The 16346-nt window shown below is 37.7% G+C and overlaps 1 protein-coding gene across 5 annotated transcripts in view; it reads right to left on the minus strand.

Moving 5' to 3' along the window:
• The window catches only part of LOC119719926 (nucleolysin TIA-1-like), a 72727-nt gene extending 57075 nt beyond the window's left edge, over nt 1–15652 (minus strand). For 2 of the 5 annotated variants that reach the window (XM_038189407.1, XM_038189405.1), the window contains exons 1-5: nt 15524–15651; nt 15413–15444; nt 15130–15223; nt 13774–13800; nt 11646–11741 (exon numbers count right to left, since the gene is read on the minus strand). In XM_038189407.1, coding sequence (XP_038045335.1) covers nt 11646–11741; nt 13774–13800; nt 15130–15223; nt 15413–15444; nt 15524–15568 — 294 coding nt within the window. In that variant the 5' untranslated portion in view covers nt 15569–15651. Of the gene's footprint in view, nt 1–775; nt 1095–11645; nt 11742–13773; nt 13801–15129; nt 15224–15412; nt 15445–15523 lie in introns of those variants that run through there. The other 3 variants (XM_038189406.1, XM_038189408.1, XM_038189409.1) reach the window with 3 other exon arrangements.
• Between the last annotated feature and the right edge of the window lie 694 nt (nt 15653–16346).

Raw genomic sequence — 16346 nt, forward strand, 5'->3', positions numbered from 1 at the left:
AATGTAAACAAAAGGGAAATAATTTCACGCCATTACAGGTTTATACTTACTTTACCTGGTGACCTCATTCATATTCAATCTTAGATTTCCCTTCCAAAAAACAAAATGAACATCCACACTCTTTAAACTAGGCCATTGTAGCACTTTGACCAGAATTTGACTTTGTAACTAGACGAAGTTCAACTGCACAAGTACAGCTGCAAGCACACTCAGACAATCTTCCTGCGTAAAATGTGTGTTTCAACATTTGACCATGTCTAGAGTGTGCATTTTCAAGTCTGGACTTGTACTGAGGACATATGTATGCACACAGGACAAATCAATTTCACAGTTTTCAAAAGTTTAAACTTTAAATTTCACATGTGACCATTAAGAAAAATATCACAACATACTAAACACCATATGAAGTACGACTTTCTGATATTACTGAACTAAAAATAACATACACATAGCAGAATTGTCACAAAAATGTTTGAATACATTTCAACAGAAGAAATATTTGTTTAAAAAATGTCAAAATGCTGGTATGTGCATGAACACTATGATAGCAAGAACTACCGGTATGTCTCCAAGTTAAAACAAAACACATCAAGAAGTAACTATTTATAAGAAAATATCAAAATAATCTTGATCAGGACACTAAAAAGCACTTCAAACTAATATAAACAAGACAGCGCATGCACAAGACCCATCAACTTTAATCTGGCAAATTAAAAACAAACAAAAATTGACATTTACAATATAATTTAATTTTTGTAAACTCTAACAATCTTACCGGTTGTAACGGGGGTTGCATGATAACGGGTACAGCTTGCGGGCAAGGGTAGGGGATCATCACCACACCGGTAGGCTCCATGGGTACACGTTGGGTATTCAGAATTGGGGGTCCAAGCATAGGGATGTGCTGTACGTATGAGTGTGTGAGCATCACTGGGCGAACACAGTGGTAGGATTAAACACCGCAGATGACTGGAGTTTATGCAGTCCCCCGCTAACCATGTGCCTGTATGTATGGGTGTACTCTAGGCACAGTGTACACACGACTACACTTGCTGGCTACACGCACACACACACACTACTGCCACTTCAGTCCATGCAGCCCACATGGTTGGACTTACAAGCACAATACAGCAATCTTTTGATGGGCTCCTGTCCACTGATTGGCTGGTCGGGGTACCCTGTGCGACCGCCCATAGCACATTTGCATATGGATAGGCACTGCACGGATGACTGGTTATAGACAAAGTGGGAATGGAAACTGCAGTATGGCTTGCTCATTTTGATTGGTTTGACAATTTATAGGAATATTTATGTGCAGTCATGTGGTCTGAGCCTTAGACAGTCATTTCTGTACTGTGTAATGTTATCCACATAATGTAACCAACAACCTGTTGCTTACTGCATACATAATGCACAGAATATGAGTACAATGTTGTATCACATTCATATATTATATGATTATAAAATTAACATGATTTATGTTATTTTCTCATTAATATACATGTATAGCCAAGACTAGAACTACAAAATTGACATGGTAATAATATAAATTTTAAGTATCAAAATTCAGTGACCTAATATAAGAAGGAATTTTTGTTTGTTTAAAGGTCTACTTTTTACAAGAACAACATTTTTTTATCCCAAATAGCATGATAAAAATTTCAATCCAATTTAAGTCTGGTTTTTGTTTACTTTATATATGTTAATTTGTAGGCCATTATATATAAGTTCTAGAGACACAATGTTATAGGTAAGTTTTATAGCCTTTATTTAGGAATATTTTTGAAGTTCTTTTAATAATAACATTCATGCACAGTATAACTTTGGCCTTTTTGCCATGAGGTAAATTTAATAAAATAAATTTCAATTCAAAATGTACCATCACATGGGTGTGACCCGCTTTCTTTTGTTTCTCATCCTACCGCTAACTAAATGTACTAATTACTGTTTTCAAAGGAAATTGTGTATTGAGGTTTTGGTGAGGTGCATGTTCTCTTGAGCTTTAGACTTCCATGCATAAATTCATTCAGTGGTTTCATTTTAATTCCTGAATATTAAAATGGAATAGAAATTCACAGCATAATTTTTTTATACTGCCCAACACAAAACAAAAAATTTACAATGAAACACTGTACATGCAGATATTTGAGTCAAGATGAAGTGTACAAAATAAGACAAACTGTGAGGGAAAATTGCAAATGGCAAATATTTTACCCATCGTGTAAGATTTACTCAGAAAAAGTGCAATATAGCATAAGGACATTTTGCTTGCGTAAGTTCACCTAAATGCACAACACATCTACTTTAAATTGGTAATAACACTGCCACTTGTTCGTTAATTTTCCACCAAACCACCAAAAACAAATTACCGTAAATTACAGCCTAAAGGTAAAAGTCCGTTTTTAATCGTGTTGGACAGGCTTCAACTGCTATTGAAATACTCTCAAAATTAACAGCTGATTCTCTCAAACAATTTAATAACATAAATTTGCCTCAGAAACCCAATCCTCAGGCAGCATATCAACGCTTATTTTTATCAAATAATTTATCACAATGACTTATCTTGTTGTCAGTGAAACAAACAGAAGAATGCCCATATGTAATAGTCCCATCAGGACCACATGTGCACCCAGCCAATGCCAACGTATTTAAATAAATTTGCCCAGGGTACGTTTAATTGGTTATTTTATTTTGTTCTGGAGGCAGCAAAGATGATTCTGGCAACAGCTGGAGTGGAATTTTGACTGTGTGGGCTGGCAGCATGTGTGACGGTTCACAGGGAGACAGAAAGCTGGGCAACCTGTAGATATGCTTACTGAGGGAGAGAATTCTCAGGGTTGAAGCACGGGACAGGTGGATTTTCAAATAAAGAAACAAAGTTTATTTTGAAATAAAATTACAAACCTTGACATCAATCGCTATCAACTATCATACAATAATATGACTCCTACATGATTCCTGCATATGCATCAACTGGGATAACGTAAGCCACGATTTAGGAAAGCCTACCACTTTGATCCTAACAAAGTAATTAGTCTCTAATTCTCAAACAAATGATATTAAGATTAAAGGAATCTCCAAGAAACAAAATGAAAATAGAAACCCAAAACATTTACTTGAGCAATATGAATCCAACAACTCCTTATACCAAATCCTAGCCCTCAGTAATATCCTTCTGCTTACATGCATGTCTCCAAGGCATACAAATCCAGGGTTCTGTGTTACTTTCTTGGCTCAAACTCTTTACATTTTTCAGCTCACAAGTTTAGGGTCTATTGAGCCGAAGCCAAACCTAGATAAACGGGATGAAAGCTTACAACTTCACCACATCTCCACATAACTGTGCCAAGTTGTCATTGTGATCAATATTTCAAAGCCTTATCTGTCTCGCAGCCCTCACCGTCCTGCCTACCTTACACATTCAATTATTCATCATTCAAACGCCTTCGTTTCCTCATCTAAGTGTTTGCATGGAGGTGCGGAAATATCCAAGGAAAATTGGATTATGCGCTTCACAACTGTTTATTATTTTCAGTGGTGTGCCCTACCACCTTCCAAGGTCTTAGTTTTTTATGGGTGGGTTGAAAACAGACAAAGAAAGAGAAAATGACAGACTATTGTAAATGCAATGAATGTACGGTCATGTACAGTGTGCGTCATTCCACATGAGCGCATGGCTTATTCACACAAAAACATACTGTATTAGAAATGGAAAATGAAGTTACAGAGCGTACCTGTACAGCAAAAATGCAATATGGAATATAGAATGGTGTTGTGAGTAAAATTCACGATTCACTATTCAAGATGAATTAGTACTTTTATGTGTACTTGCTGGATTTTTTTGGGATACGTCCACAATATTTCAAATACTGGTATTCTTTTCTTATACAAGATTTACAAACGCCAATACATTTCAAACCAAAAAGATGTAAATTAATCAGTGCTAAAATTTGATTGGTCCATCCCAACCACCTGATATCAACACCTACTATTCTCAGAGGAGCCTGGTATCAAACCTGGCACAGTACAAGCCCTGAAACGACTCCCCACTACAGTCTCAACAAAGTGAAATGAATGTAGTGTCACTTCGGATCAATCCAAGTCGGGGAAATCCAGTAGCTTTCCCTCCCTCAGGACATTCATGGGAGTTCTTGCCAGACCCCCAAGCATCAAAGGGTGACCAAAACGGGATATTAATTTGAGGGGCAAATTACTTACGATCTAGGATTATTGGCAAGAACTGATGGGGAGTGAGCAGGGTGAAGGTTCAGTGACTTATGGTGTCTTATGGGAATTTATGCTTACACCTCTCAGCACTTGCTCAGATAGTAGAAACGACATTCTGTGAACGTAGACTAATTAACAAATAATTCTTATTATAATGATTAGGTGGAGGTTCAAACTGATAACAAGTACTGTAGCACCTTTTTTGAAATAAAAATAAACATTAGTTTCACAAAAATTTTCATCAAAGATTGGGAGGGAGGAATTCAAACAAAGCATTGAGGACTTTTCCTGCAAGGGTGAGAGATTTGAAATGACGGTATACTACATATATCCCAGGCAACGTGCGCTGCAGTGCATTATTTCTTCCCCAGGTGATTTTTGTTTTATGTGAATTGTAAGCAACATTTCCAAAGTTTACTGACAAGAATTTGGCTGATGTTTATAATACAATATTCTAAAATATTATTAAGAATCTATGTAGGTGTCTCTTGGATCCAAAAGGAATTCATTTATGGCACTGATAGAAATATAATGCATATATAGCAATGTCCATCAACTGAAGAGTGCAGTCATTGGCTACATGCTGAGGTTACTAATCCCAGTCATTAAGTAGACTGCACTGTCCGTGTCTGCTCGCAGGTCTAATCAAAGACTGATTATAAATCCTCTACACGTCCCATCCATCCACTTAACCTTGACTTCTTAATGACAAAATGCAAGAAACATTGTTATCATTAAAGCAAGGAATAGAATTAGTTAAATTGTGAAATGCATTAGATACCGGTACTGCAGAGACCAGGGCGTGTGCCATTAGGTACACATTTATGTACATTGTATGATGACTACATGTATGCTAGTCTTCATTAAATTGGATCAAATGCATGCATGTTTCAACATGGCTGGGATTGGCAGTTTGCCAACTTGGCCATAATGCATCTAAAGGGTGAACTCCTGGGGAAAGTAAACATAAAATTTTAAGGATTTCTTAACCCAGTATGATTTGAAGGTATTTAAAAACTCAGGTTTTAAGGTTTTCTTAACCCATTTTTTTTTTTTTTAATATTCACTCATTCTGAGTGGAAGATTTCCTCTTCTTTTTTGCTTTAATTTCTGGAATATCTCAAGTAATTTTGATATTAAAGGGATATACAACATTTGCTTTTGCTGTAATTTTCAGAAATGGACAGATTGTGGGGGTTAGTCAGGACTTGTTTGACCTTTTAGGTTCGTACATGCTGGAAAAACCAAGAAAAACAATCATGTTCTTGTCGCCTGGTTCCCTGATCCCACCTAAGATGAAATGGAGCAATTTATAGACGTCCAGGAATTGTAAGGTCAGGGAATCAGTCTAGCTGGCTTGTGCCCATTCACAGGTGTGTAATCGATTGCAAAAAAAATGCAAACTAACTAAATTACGATCAATTGGGAGCAGTATTTGGGGGAAAAAACTTTTTTTTCTTCCAACGCTGGTCAGCCGACCAGCATTGGATATTGATACAAAAATACCACTTTTCTTGAAAATATCAGCACACCAGGTGCCATGATTTTACAGGACGCTTTAGAATGTCATTCACTAACATTCCAGAACGGTATTTGTGATAATTTGGTAGTTTTGTTTTTTGATGTTTGCAAATGTTCCCTTTAAAGATGTCTCACTTATTTCAACTTTGAGTCTTCATGAACACATTTTAAGTTGTAAGTAGTTCTCAACCTACATGTCCATGTACTTGATTTTATACATGTTGAAAACAAATGTTAACAAAAGCAATCACAGAAAATCGAAAGAGATTTTTGGAGTTTAATTACAGAAAGTTTTGAAAATCAAACAATAAATGAACATTACAAGACAAAAATAATGTCTTGACATATCTCTGGCACCTTTGTCAAAAGAATGATGAAACCAATTTTATTCCAATTATTCAGATTTTTCATGTGGTCAATTCCTTTACAACTTGTCAATATCGGTGTCTGTAATGCAAAGCACCGCTTTCTTCATGAAATACACGTTCAGCTTAGAGGTCTTAATAAGCGCACTGCTTTGCACACTTAACAAGCCAGGAAATATCTGAAACCAAAGGTGACGTTTTGATTCAGCTGACCGTCTCGGTCTTGAGAGAACGGACAAAATGAAATCAGTCACCGTTAATTGGCTGAGAGGCTGGATGAGTGGCCTTCCAACCTAGTGACAATCTTTACAGATGTGATTGGGTCAATGTGATCAAGGTACAAGTATGCGAGTCACCCACCGGCTTCAATGTAAGGAGAGGAATTTCTCTTTTAGAAGGAATCCACAAAATCATTGGTTGATGTTACAACTAAGTTAGACAGTACAGGCCCTGAGGCTGGTTTGAAAACAAGTGGCTGTCTGTCACAACACCTGAACTAATCTCAGAAAAGGGTGGACCTGAAAATCATTTTTCGGGGCAGCAGAAATTTGCAGGCTTGAAATTTCATTTGAACGTCGGTGTTTGCTAATAGTCAAAAAGCTAAATATAGATTCCTGGAAACAAGCTCAGGGGCGTGCGCGGGAGTCACCATCTGTGCAATTTATTAGCATTACATGGTTGAAATATTTATGCCGTCACTCTATGTGCGTACCAGTCAGTTCTTTTCTGTTAATTGGAACTGACTCCAGGAATATGAGCAATGTCCTCTCACTTGTTCTTAAAGCATTGTAGGGTCATTTTAGTCACGACTATCAAGTAAAGTGTACTGGCCACGTGATTTTAAGATAATCTGGTGTTATAAGTAAACGAGAGGAAACTAGAAATAAGACCCTAAACCTTGTCCCTATCCTCCTTTCCATTGAAAACTGTCAGGTTTTGTTTCAATAAAAACAAAAACGTACATTACGACAACAAAAAGAAGAATTTCCTCCCATCAACCATGTTTAATTTGCAAATTCTTTTTGAAATTCCAAAACTTAAGAGGGCATGACTTTAAAATCCAATCAGTATTTATTTTTATTTTTTTTATTGTGATAAACGTCCACTGCCCTAACACTTTAACAGACGACTTGTTTAAATCCCAACCACCTGCAGTTAATCAGCCCTGAAATGCCAAGATCTGTGACCGACATTACAAGGCAAGGGTTTACAGCGCCACCCCTACGTTAACATAAATAGCTCCTCCCCTTCTTCATTACCCATCCACAAATGCATGGATTACAGAAACACATACAAGGATACGATGGTTGACTCTCACCCCTCATCTTCAAATCTTAGCACCTCTCCTTATCTTATTCTCTTTAGTGACGGCCACTGCAAATATACTTCAGCCAGTGATGTAGTGATCTGTACATTAACACACATGGAATACACTGTCCTCTTTGATCAATTAAAAGTTGTTGAGCCTCTGAACTAATGAACCGTTCTGGATTTGGTGCATTAGTGGGTGGGGCTTAACAGATACACGAGGGTCTATTCTGGTCCCATCTTTGATTCCAACCACTTTTTTGCCAATGTATTAGCATCCTAAACCTCAGAAATCTAATTGCGTAAAGCCAGTAAAAGCCCTGTGGAACAAAAGCACGGACCTCAAAGATGGCTGCCGTGCAAAGGCTCTATGGTTGCAGACCAGTAAATAAACTGCCATAGACCCCAGTGATAAGTAAATAAACCCCACATCCAAAAATTTAGGAAAAAATACTCACAACTCTGCAAGGTGTTTGAGACACATGCATCAAGAGCTTACCGGTATTTCATCATCTTTCATAATCTGTTCAATTTTTGAGGGGTAATCCGATGACTTTTGAGAGAAATTTCCATCCAAAGATGATCACCTCTAAAAGTACATGTAGTCCTGAAGCTCATCGCCATTTTGAAAATGATGCCTACGCTCCATTCCAAATAGGAGCAATTTTAGGGCCAAACTTCATCAAAATTTCACAGAAATACAAGCTCGCAGTCCTGTTTATGGCTTCCACCCTTCTTTTTTACAATTTGAGGGCATGCAATTGTGATTTGGCCGGCGTAGGCAGTTTTGGGTCTATTTACTGGCCTGCAACGCTATGGCAAGCCAAGTGAGGGTTAACCTGCACAGCCAGCTTCATCCCACCCTCAGAAGCAATGTGCATTACATGGACGATGCATGTACATGTACAAACTCTGAACCACATTACATGTCAACCCTTCAACCCAATCCCCTATTCTAGGCCCCTACACCCAACCCCTTGATACAGATTACCAGCTCAATGGTAACCACCTGCTGTACAATACCTAGATTGAGGCTACCCTGCTCTAGGATCGAGGTAAATGGCATAAGCCTTACATAAATGTAGACACTGCTGCCCCAAATTGTGAGTCCAGCAAAAGGTTGGATCCTGCATAAAGCCAGTGAGTGGCTATCCATCAACCATCATTAAGTCTTGCCTGACCTGCGACAGGCTTTAATCCACACCACTGCTGCAACCAGCAACCCATGGAGCCAAGACTTTATTGCATTCTCTTGCCTGCCTCCTTAAAGGGGAGATTTTGTCAAATCCATTTGCTTTTAACGCTGCCATCCTGGGGAAACTAAAGCTCCATTACCCGAAAGGAAGGATGGAACACAGAGGAAATGTTTATAAAAGGTATTGTACCTTTTCTAAACAGACATCGGCTCATCGATGTAATCTTGTTCAACAAAAACAGATATATATGCAAGTATTCCAACAAGAAGGTGCAAGGAAATTATGTCAGAGAGATCACATAAATAGGACAAGAATAATGTACCGGTAGTGACTAAAAATACGACACACCAGGCCACTCAATGTGGTAAGAATATACCACAATTATTATAAAAAGTATCCGTCTTTAAAAAATAGTTTAGTTACAGCAGGCAAGATTAAAATTTAAAATGTAATGAAGGATTATATAACTGCAGCATATGTTGCATTTACTGATTTTATCCTGGCAAAAGCATTCATCATCATTCATGCCTGACATTTTCTACAGTATACGGTATCTATCCGGATGTTAGCTCTCCACAGACACCACTTTTTCTAAGAAATTAATTATGTTTTGTCATTACCTCTGAACAAAATGAATATTGAATAACAATTGTACTTTTAATAAGAAAATAGCTCAAGGATAATTGAATAGACACAAGGGCTCTGAAGCTGCAATGCGTTATTTGTTTTTACAATTTATTTTCTTCAGACTGCCAGACCAAGACAATCCAGTACATTGTGTGTACACAGCTGTTACATACACACACTCCTGCAACATGTGTTAGAAGTATCAACTGGCTTAGTCAGGACAATAGAGGGTGCTATAACAAATACATGGTTGTGTACTTTACCATTGAACTCGGCAGAAATCATTCCCATTTCTTTAAACTTTGATACAGTATAAGCTCAGAGATGTATGAAAATGCTAAAATAAAGCAGTCATTATCAACCTATGCTGACAAGATTAACAGGTAGATGGGACATTTTCATAGCAATGCCAAGCATAAAATATTGAATACATATAGATATATACATGTATACAGATATTTGTTAAGGATAAGACATTATTTTCGCTGGTTATCCAGTTTTTTGGTTAGCAAAACTTTACTTTCCTGAATAAGTTTGAGTACTTCCGTGATGTAAAAACAAGAGCGCCCTCTGTTGACTGATGAGACAGGAATTTCAGATTGATACTTCACATTCAGGATTGTATATACATGTATTTACAGTTTACATCTTGAACTAAACAACTACAGATTTTTCTAGAATCGATTTAAATAACAATTCAAATTAAGTAAGTCAATGGGACCAGTAAAAATCCCTGTACACATGTTGTCTATTTCTAGGTTGAATCAGAAGCTTTAGAACTGTCAAGTGTACGTACATATGTGCAAGACTATGATGTTGTATTCTTGTGTATTTTGAGGCATATTCTCTGATGATTTTTATAGTTTTGTTGGAAATTTGGTACATATCACCATACATACACTGGTAGTACCTTTCTTGAAAGGTCCACACCAAACCTCATTGCCTGACATTAAAACTAAAAACTAAATGGGCTCACTAGAAAACAATTAAGGTTGAATATGCCAGTTGTCTGCAGAGTACCTCAGTTCTGGCCCTTTCTGACCGCTATGGTCACTAAAGGGCTAACAAATGAAACAAGTTGACCATCAATGAACTCTATCCCTCCATCCATCCCAGAGGCATTAAAAAAATCTACCCAAAAAAATGACCCAACTAACAGAGAATCACACGAGAGATTCAAGAATGATCGGCCATGCAAAGCTCAGAAAAAAAAAAAAATTGAAATTAAGATGGGGAATTACACCTCAGATCAAATGAAAAACTTTTGTCAACTCACACAGAAATAAAAATCCGTCTGACATTTATCCTGAATTAGTTTGATGCATAATTCAATTGATAGCTTCATTAATGTTTAAAGCGACCGCTATTGACGTAGATAATCAGATCATTTTACAGACAAGTCAATCCTCCTGATAATTCAGATAATTTACCGTCATCAAGGAACCATATTGACTCCCTGGAAAGCATTTGTTATACCTTTCATGATGTCACATTTTACTCAGTGGCAAGACCATTAGGGCAACCCTTTCTATTTCTATGGTTCTCATATTTTTTTTACATCTGAACGGTTGGTTGGTCAAAAAAATTAACATCTGAAGAAAAAAAATTGCAGTTGCACCCATATAGAAGGCAATTACATGATATTAAGTGCGTATTGTCTCTAGTTTTGTTTAATTTGATGAGTTTATCACGAGTTGATATCACTGAATAAAATAATATGACCCTATTTGGCAAGATGTAGTTGATTTACATTGCCAGTAGAGAGGCAACATCCTCTAATCTTCTGGTTTTCCATTGGTTGCTATAGCCCATACTTCCCATAAAACTGTGTATTCATTGTTGACAGCTTTTCAAATAACACAGAGCCTGATTGCCTGAATGTTGTGTTTTTATTTGTTTTCTTTGGTTTTTTGTTTGTTTGTTTTTTGTTAATGGGGTTCCAGACAGGGTCGGCGGTAATAAAAAAGATTTTGTTGCCTTAGGTCGGGAGCCCAAAATACATGTGCAGGTTCAGTAGGAAACAAGAACCACAGAAACAAAAAGGATGCCCTTAGCAGGCAGATGTAGAGAGCAGCCATGCATCATTTCACTAGAACTCTAGGAGCTCTCATATGTGGTCACAAAGTGCTATCTTCTGTTCATAGACAGTCCAACAATGGTCAACTATGGTCAACGGGTCCGACGCTCTTCAGGGATAAAATCCAACCCTGGCCGAGAGGCTCTACCCAGGTAGGAAATGTCAAATCTACTGCTGACCCATGTACATGTTCACACCATTGTAAGTGTGAAGGAAAGCCTTCCCTACAAGCTTCCATAAGAAAGCACACATCACGATGTCACGAAGTGTGACATCATTATTTCTCAGAGTTATAAATCAGTAAATAAAACAACTGGTACTTACCTTTTCAAATAACTTTCTTCCATTCAATACTAACGCAGAGTTTGCATGTTTATTGTCTCCAAACTCGACGAAGCAGTACGGGTCATTTACACTTTGCTGAAAAGACAAAACAAAAAAAATAAGCAAAGATTTCTTTTTTTAATAACAAAATTGATAACTTCATCTACAAAAGAAACTTGTTTCAATAATTATCATTGCCTACATGTAAATTTTGTGACATTTATACATGATTTGATAACAATAATCACAAACTTCAGCATGAAATCAAAAGCCATTGTATAGAAGACTAAGTACGTACAATTTATGGGTTCAGGGTCAGCACCTCTGACTCTGTAACCAACAGCTACATGGGAATATTCATGTGTATGTACATGTAGGTACTAGCTATGGCTAGAGAATTGGCTGCTGTTAAAGTGTGCATAATGAATCTACATCACCCTGTAAAACTGCCAATTAGGGTAGAAAGTTCATGGCATAGGTATGCATGTTTACAGCAAGTAACAATCAATGGGCCTATAATTTGATCAGGTGACTAAAGTCAAAAGAAATAATAGTTCTGCTTCCGGTTTCCCTACCTACCCTATTCTGACAGCACGTACGTACCATAATTGTTTTATGGGAAAAAATGAGGAAAAAACACCCAAAACCATCAATTTTTACCTTTTACCCTTGAATTCACGCAGACGCATCCATATGATCATACACACACAAAAATGGCAAACCAAAAAAAATTTCCCTACCTACCTACCCTATTTTCGAATGCCATGTAATCGGAAGCAGAACTATTTTTTTTTTGGCCTAACACAAATACTTGGAATGTCTCCTTATTGGGCAAGGGGCCAATTTGAATGGGTTTCTAGGTGAAAACAACAGTGTCCAAATAACTACTGGATGTCGTTTTGTCTCAAACAACATTTTTTTTCATAAAATTGATGGCTTTGTGCATGTTCCATTTGGTTCCTACAGAGTGATGGATTTTGTAGGTATTAGGAAGGTTTCTTTCACAAAATATGAGAGATAAAGCATTAAAATCCCATTCAGAAATCCTACAAGATCACTGAAATTTTACTTTCATTTTCAAATTTGAATTTGCAAGAAGTAGAATATACCCACTGAATATTTTTTTTTTAAATGCAACAATTATCAAATCAACATTGACCCAATTAAGCGGAAAGATGGAGAAACTGGCAGAGGTTTTGGCAGTAGTATCAGCGATATCAATATCTACTTCATTTGAATGAAGGTCTGTACAATAGAACTACTCCACTCTAATGCTAGAAATCAATGTCACATCACTTCCTCATTCTTGTAAAATGCATTATTGTTTTGTGACAAGTGAATTGGCAGAAAACACATATGTCACGCAAGTGCAGGAAGTCTATAAATGACCTCCCATGAAATAAACACAAATCCCCCAGGAGGTTTTTGGAGAATTTTGGAGGATTGAGGCTGGATGGCAAAAAGTGTCAGTTGATTTTGGAGGATGTATTGTGTCAAGTTTGAAAGCTTGTATCCTGCATTGTTTGTGTTCAGCCATGTATAATTGAGTCCTGCATTACAGTGTATGCTCGATATCAGCCGCACTGCTTCTGAATGTCATTGGCATTGCCCCAATCCATTAACAGGATTGCTGGAGGATTCTGAAGGATTGAGGCAGTGGTCCCCACTCCACTGAACAAATTCAAGAAATAACACAGGATTTTGGAGGATTGAGGCTGTATCCGTTTTTTACATGGTAGCAACTGGAGGATTTTGCAGGACTGAAGATGGTTCCTAGCCAAAAGGGCCTAGCGGGTTAGAGTCAAGTTAATGGCGTGAAAGTATGAATTCAGAGTAAGTACAACATTTTCCAACACAGTCAGTTGTGGAATAATGGGCTTTGAAACATTTAAATTGCTCTGCAACATTCAGTTTCAGTGACAAGTTCTCAGATGCTTCTGCACCACCTTGTAGAATTCTCAGGGGAAATTTGAACTTTGTTTCCAAACAAGTTGCTAAGAAGTTCCCTTATGAACAGGCTACTATATTATAGGCCACAATGCAGGCCATGGTCACAATATTATAACCTGATCACAAACACAAAATGTGTGAATAGTTCACTTTTAACCAACAAAAGAAAAATCGTTACCTCCCCTCCCCCTTGGACGCGCTTCAACTGGTGAGAGAAAGAAAAAATAAGACATGTCGGACCTTATAGTGAGAAGTTGGGGCGGGGCAACAATGAGTGAATATACAGGGCATCTAAAACCTATGCTGTAAGTCAAAGGTCAAGTTGATACACTGTGTTTAAAACACTTCACAACATTTTTAGAAAACACAGCAGACACACATTGGAACTACCAACATAAAATGAATGAACCTATAGATACTGTTGAAAAGTGTATGGCCTCTTAACCCTAGCAATCCTCATCCAGTCAAACTTCAACATCAGGGTATGTTGGAATCTGTTGGAGTGAGTACTGCACTAGTAAACTGATTATGCTTTACATGGGGTTAGGCATACCACCATAAATATCCCCATCCAGTCAAACGCCAACACCAGGGTTTGTTGGAATCTGTTGGAGTGAGTACTCCACTATGGCACACCACCATAATTAAGAGTCCCACAGTTTGGGTGTGGAGTTTAATACCATGGTGTTGGAATTTGCAGGAGTGAGGAATGTTCCTAGTAAATCACTAATGGGGATTAGGGTTAATGACGACAAAAATGTAACCAAAAACATGTGAAAATTCTGATATTGTTATTATGGCCACTATTTAAAACTGAAAACACTTTAAGCCAAAATTTAAAAATTAAAGAAGGAAATCATTTTAGTTGTTATATTTTACTAAAGTAAATACACACAAATACACTGAAATGAAAACAAAACAATGTACAACAATCATCCACGAACAAATCTGCATTCCATTTCCCCTTAACAAAATTAACTATTTTAGGGCATTTAATCTGCTGGATTTGAATCATCATTTCTTCATTTTATCTGTCATACACAAAATGTATGAGGAGACAATTTCTCCTGAAGCGAGGGGGAAATTCTACAACAAGACTTTTTTCTATTGTCATGCATTTGAAAAACAGGGTTTTTTCGGTGCAAGTACTGGTAGCCTACATGGGATTTAATTTCAATTTTCCTTTCTCAAAATACAATGTGTACTGACATGACTGAGCAAATATATTAGCCTCAAATTACGATATAAATGTCCTAGCAAAAAGGAAAGTAAAAAAAAAAATGTTAAATCGAGCAGGAAATAAGTTTCCAAGGTTTACACAATTTGAATTTGGATGGCCGGAGGCACAACATTTTACCATCCTGACCCTGGCAAACTCAATCATTATATTGTCAATATTGAGCAAAAACAAAGCGAACAACACTAATACTCAGAACTGACAACCTGCATGGACAGGAAATAATATGGCTGTTTTGATGATTAACAACTCATTATAATTTGTAGGCCTAATTTGATAGAGTAAATTCGTACTCACTTCATTCATCATTTTACATGTACAGTGACCAAACTGCGAGAAAAGTGCAGTTACAAGTTCTTCTGTGACATTTCTGCTGAGATTCCCCACATACCTGAAAATAAATTGATGCATATGATAAGGTTAAACCGAAAACAAATAGTGGCCAAGCAACACAGCAACTCAAAAAGATGACAGGAAAGTTGTGATGTGTTGAAAATTAAACACGTGTAAATGCATAGGAAAGTTTGAGTTCGGTAGTTCACAGTAACTTTACCGATCGAAGAAAGAAAAGCCTACTTACAGCGTTCGCTGCATCGGATCCCCAACAGATTCCTGCAAAGAAACCAAGAATCCAATTAGATCATGAAATCCAACAAAAACCGTCCAAAAACCCTAGAGGAATAGAACAAACCTGGTAGTTGTACTGCTGCTGGTACTGAAGCTGGTACGACTCCATTGCTGCGATGTAGTAGTTGAGTGTCGTATTTGCGACTGCGCAAAGCAAAGCAACGTGGGTAATTTGCAAGATGGCATCAGCTGGTGTTCGCTGGTTCGCGTGTTACTAGTGAGTGGGTGACAATGGATTGGCGGAAGAGACCAGCGGTGCTTAGTGGCACATGCACATGCGGCAAAATCAGCAATACGGCTGGATAAAACCGTCCAGCTGTGGCATAAACTCCGTGCAACTCCGAACTGACCAACGTCGGATATAATTATGATGCTTTTAAAACAATAGACTTTTCTCAAACATGATAAGCTGCTTTTCTAAAATGTCATTGGCTTTATTTTGGCTGGTAGATGTGTAAAGAGAGAAAAAAATCTTAAGCCGAACAAAATAAAATGATGGTTTAAGGTTATATCATCCCAAGCTTCCGCTTGACACAGTATAGGCCTACAAGACGTCCTCCACAAAACGACAACCTTTCAGATGTTTTTTTTGTCTTTGCATATTGACCATATTCATTCTGTAGTTCCTAACAATTATAAAGAAGTTAGAAGTTAACAGCCGAATGCGAAGTAAGCCAATGCGTTGCGTCGGATCATGGAGGAATATTCCTCCATGGTCGGCCGGACTCGGAACTCCCTAATCACGTCACCCACTGACCCACATCTCCCGTCTCGGACTTGCGCCTTGCGCCTCGCGCCTCGCGCCTCGCGCCTCGGGGCGTGACTAGGGTCCGATTTGCGGGGGAGCACTTTGGAGCCTCATTTGTTTGAGGAGCACTTGTTGGTTT

This window comes from Patiria miniata, unplaced genomic scaffold (assembly GCF_015706575.1).
Source record: "Patiria miniata isolate m_02_andy unplaced genomic scaffold, ASM1570657v1 HiC_scaffold_9, whole genome shotgun sequence".
Classification (NCBI taxonomy): domain Eukaryota; kingdom Metazoa; phylum Echinodermata; class Asteroidea; order Valvatida; family Asterinidae; genus Patiria; species Patiria miniata.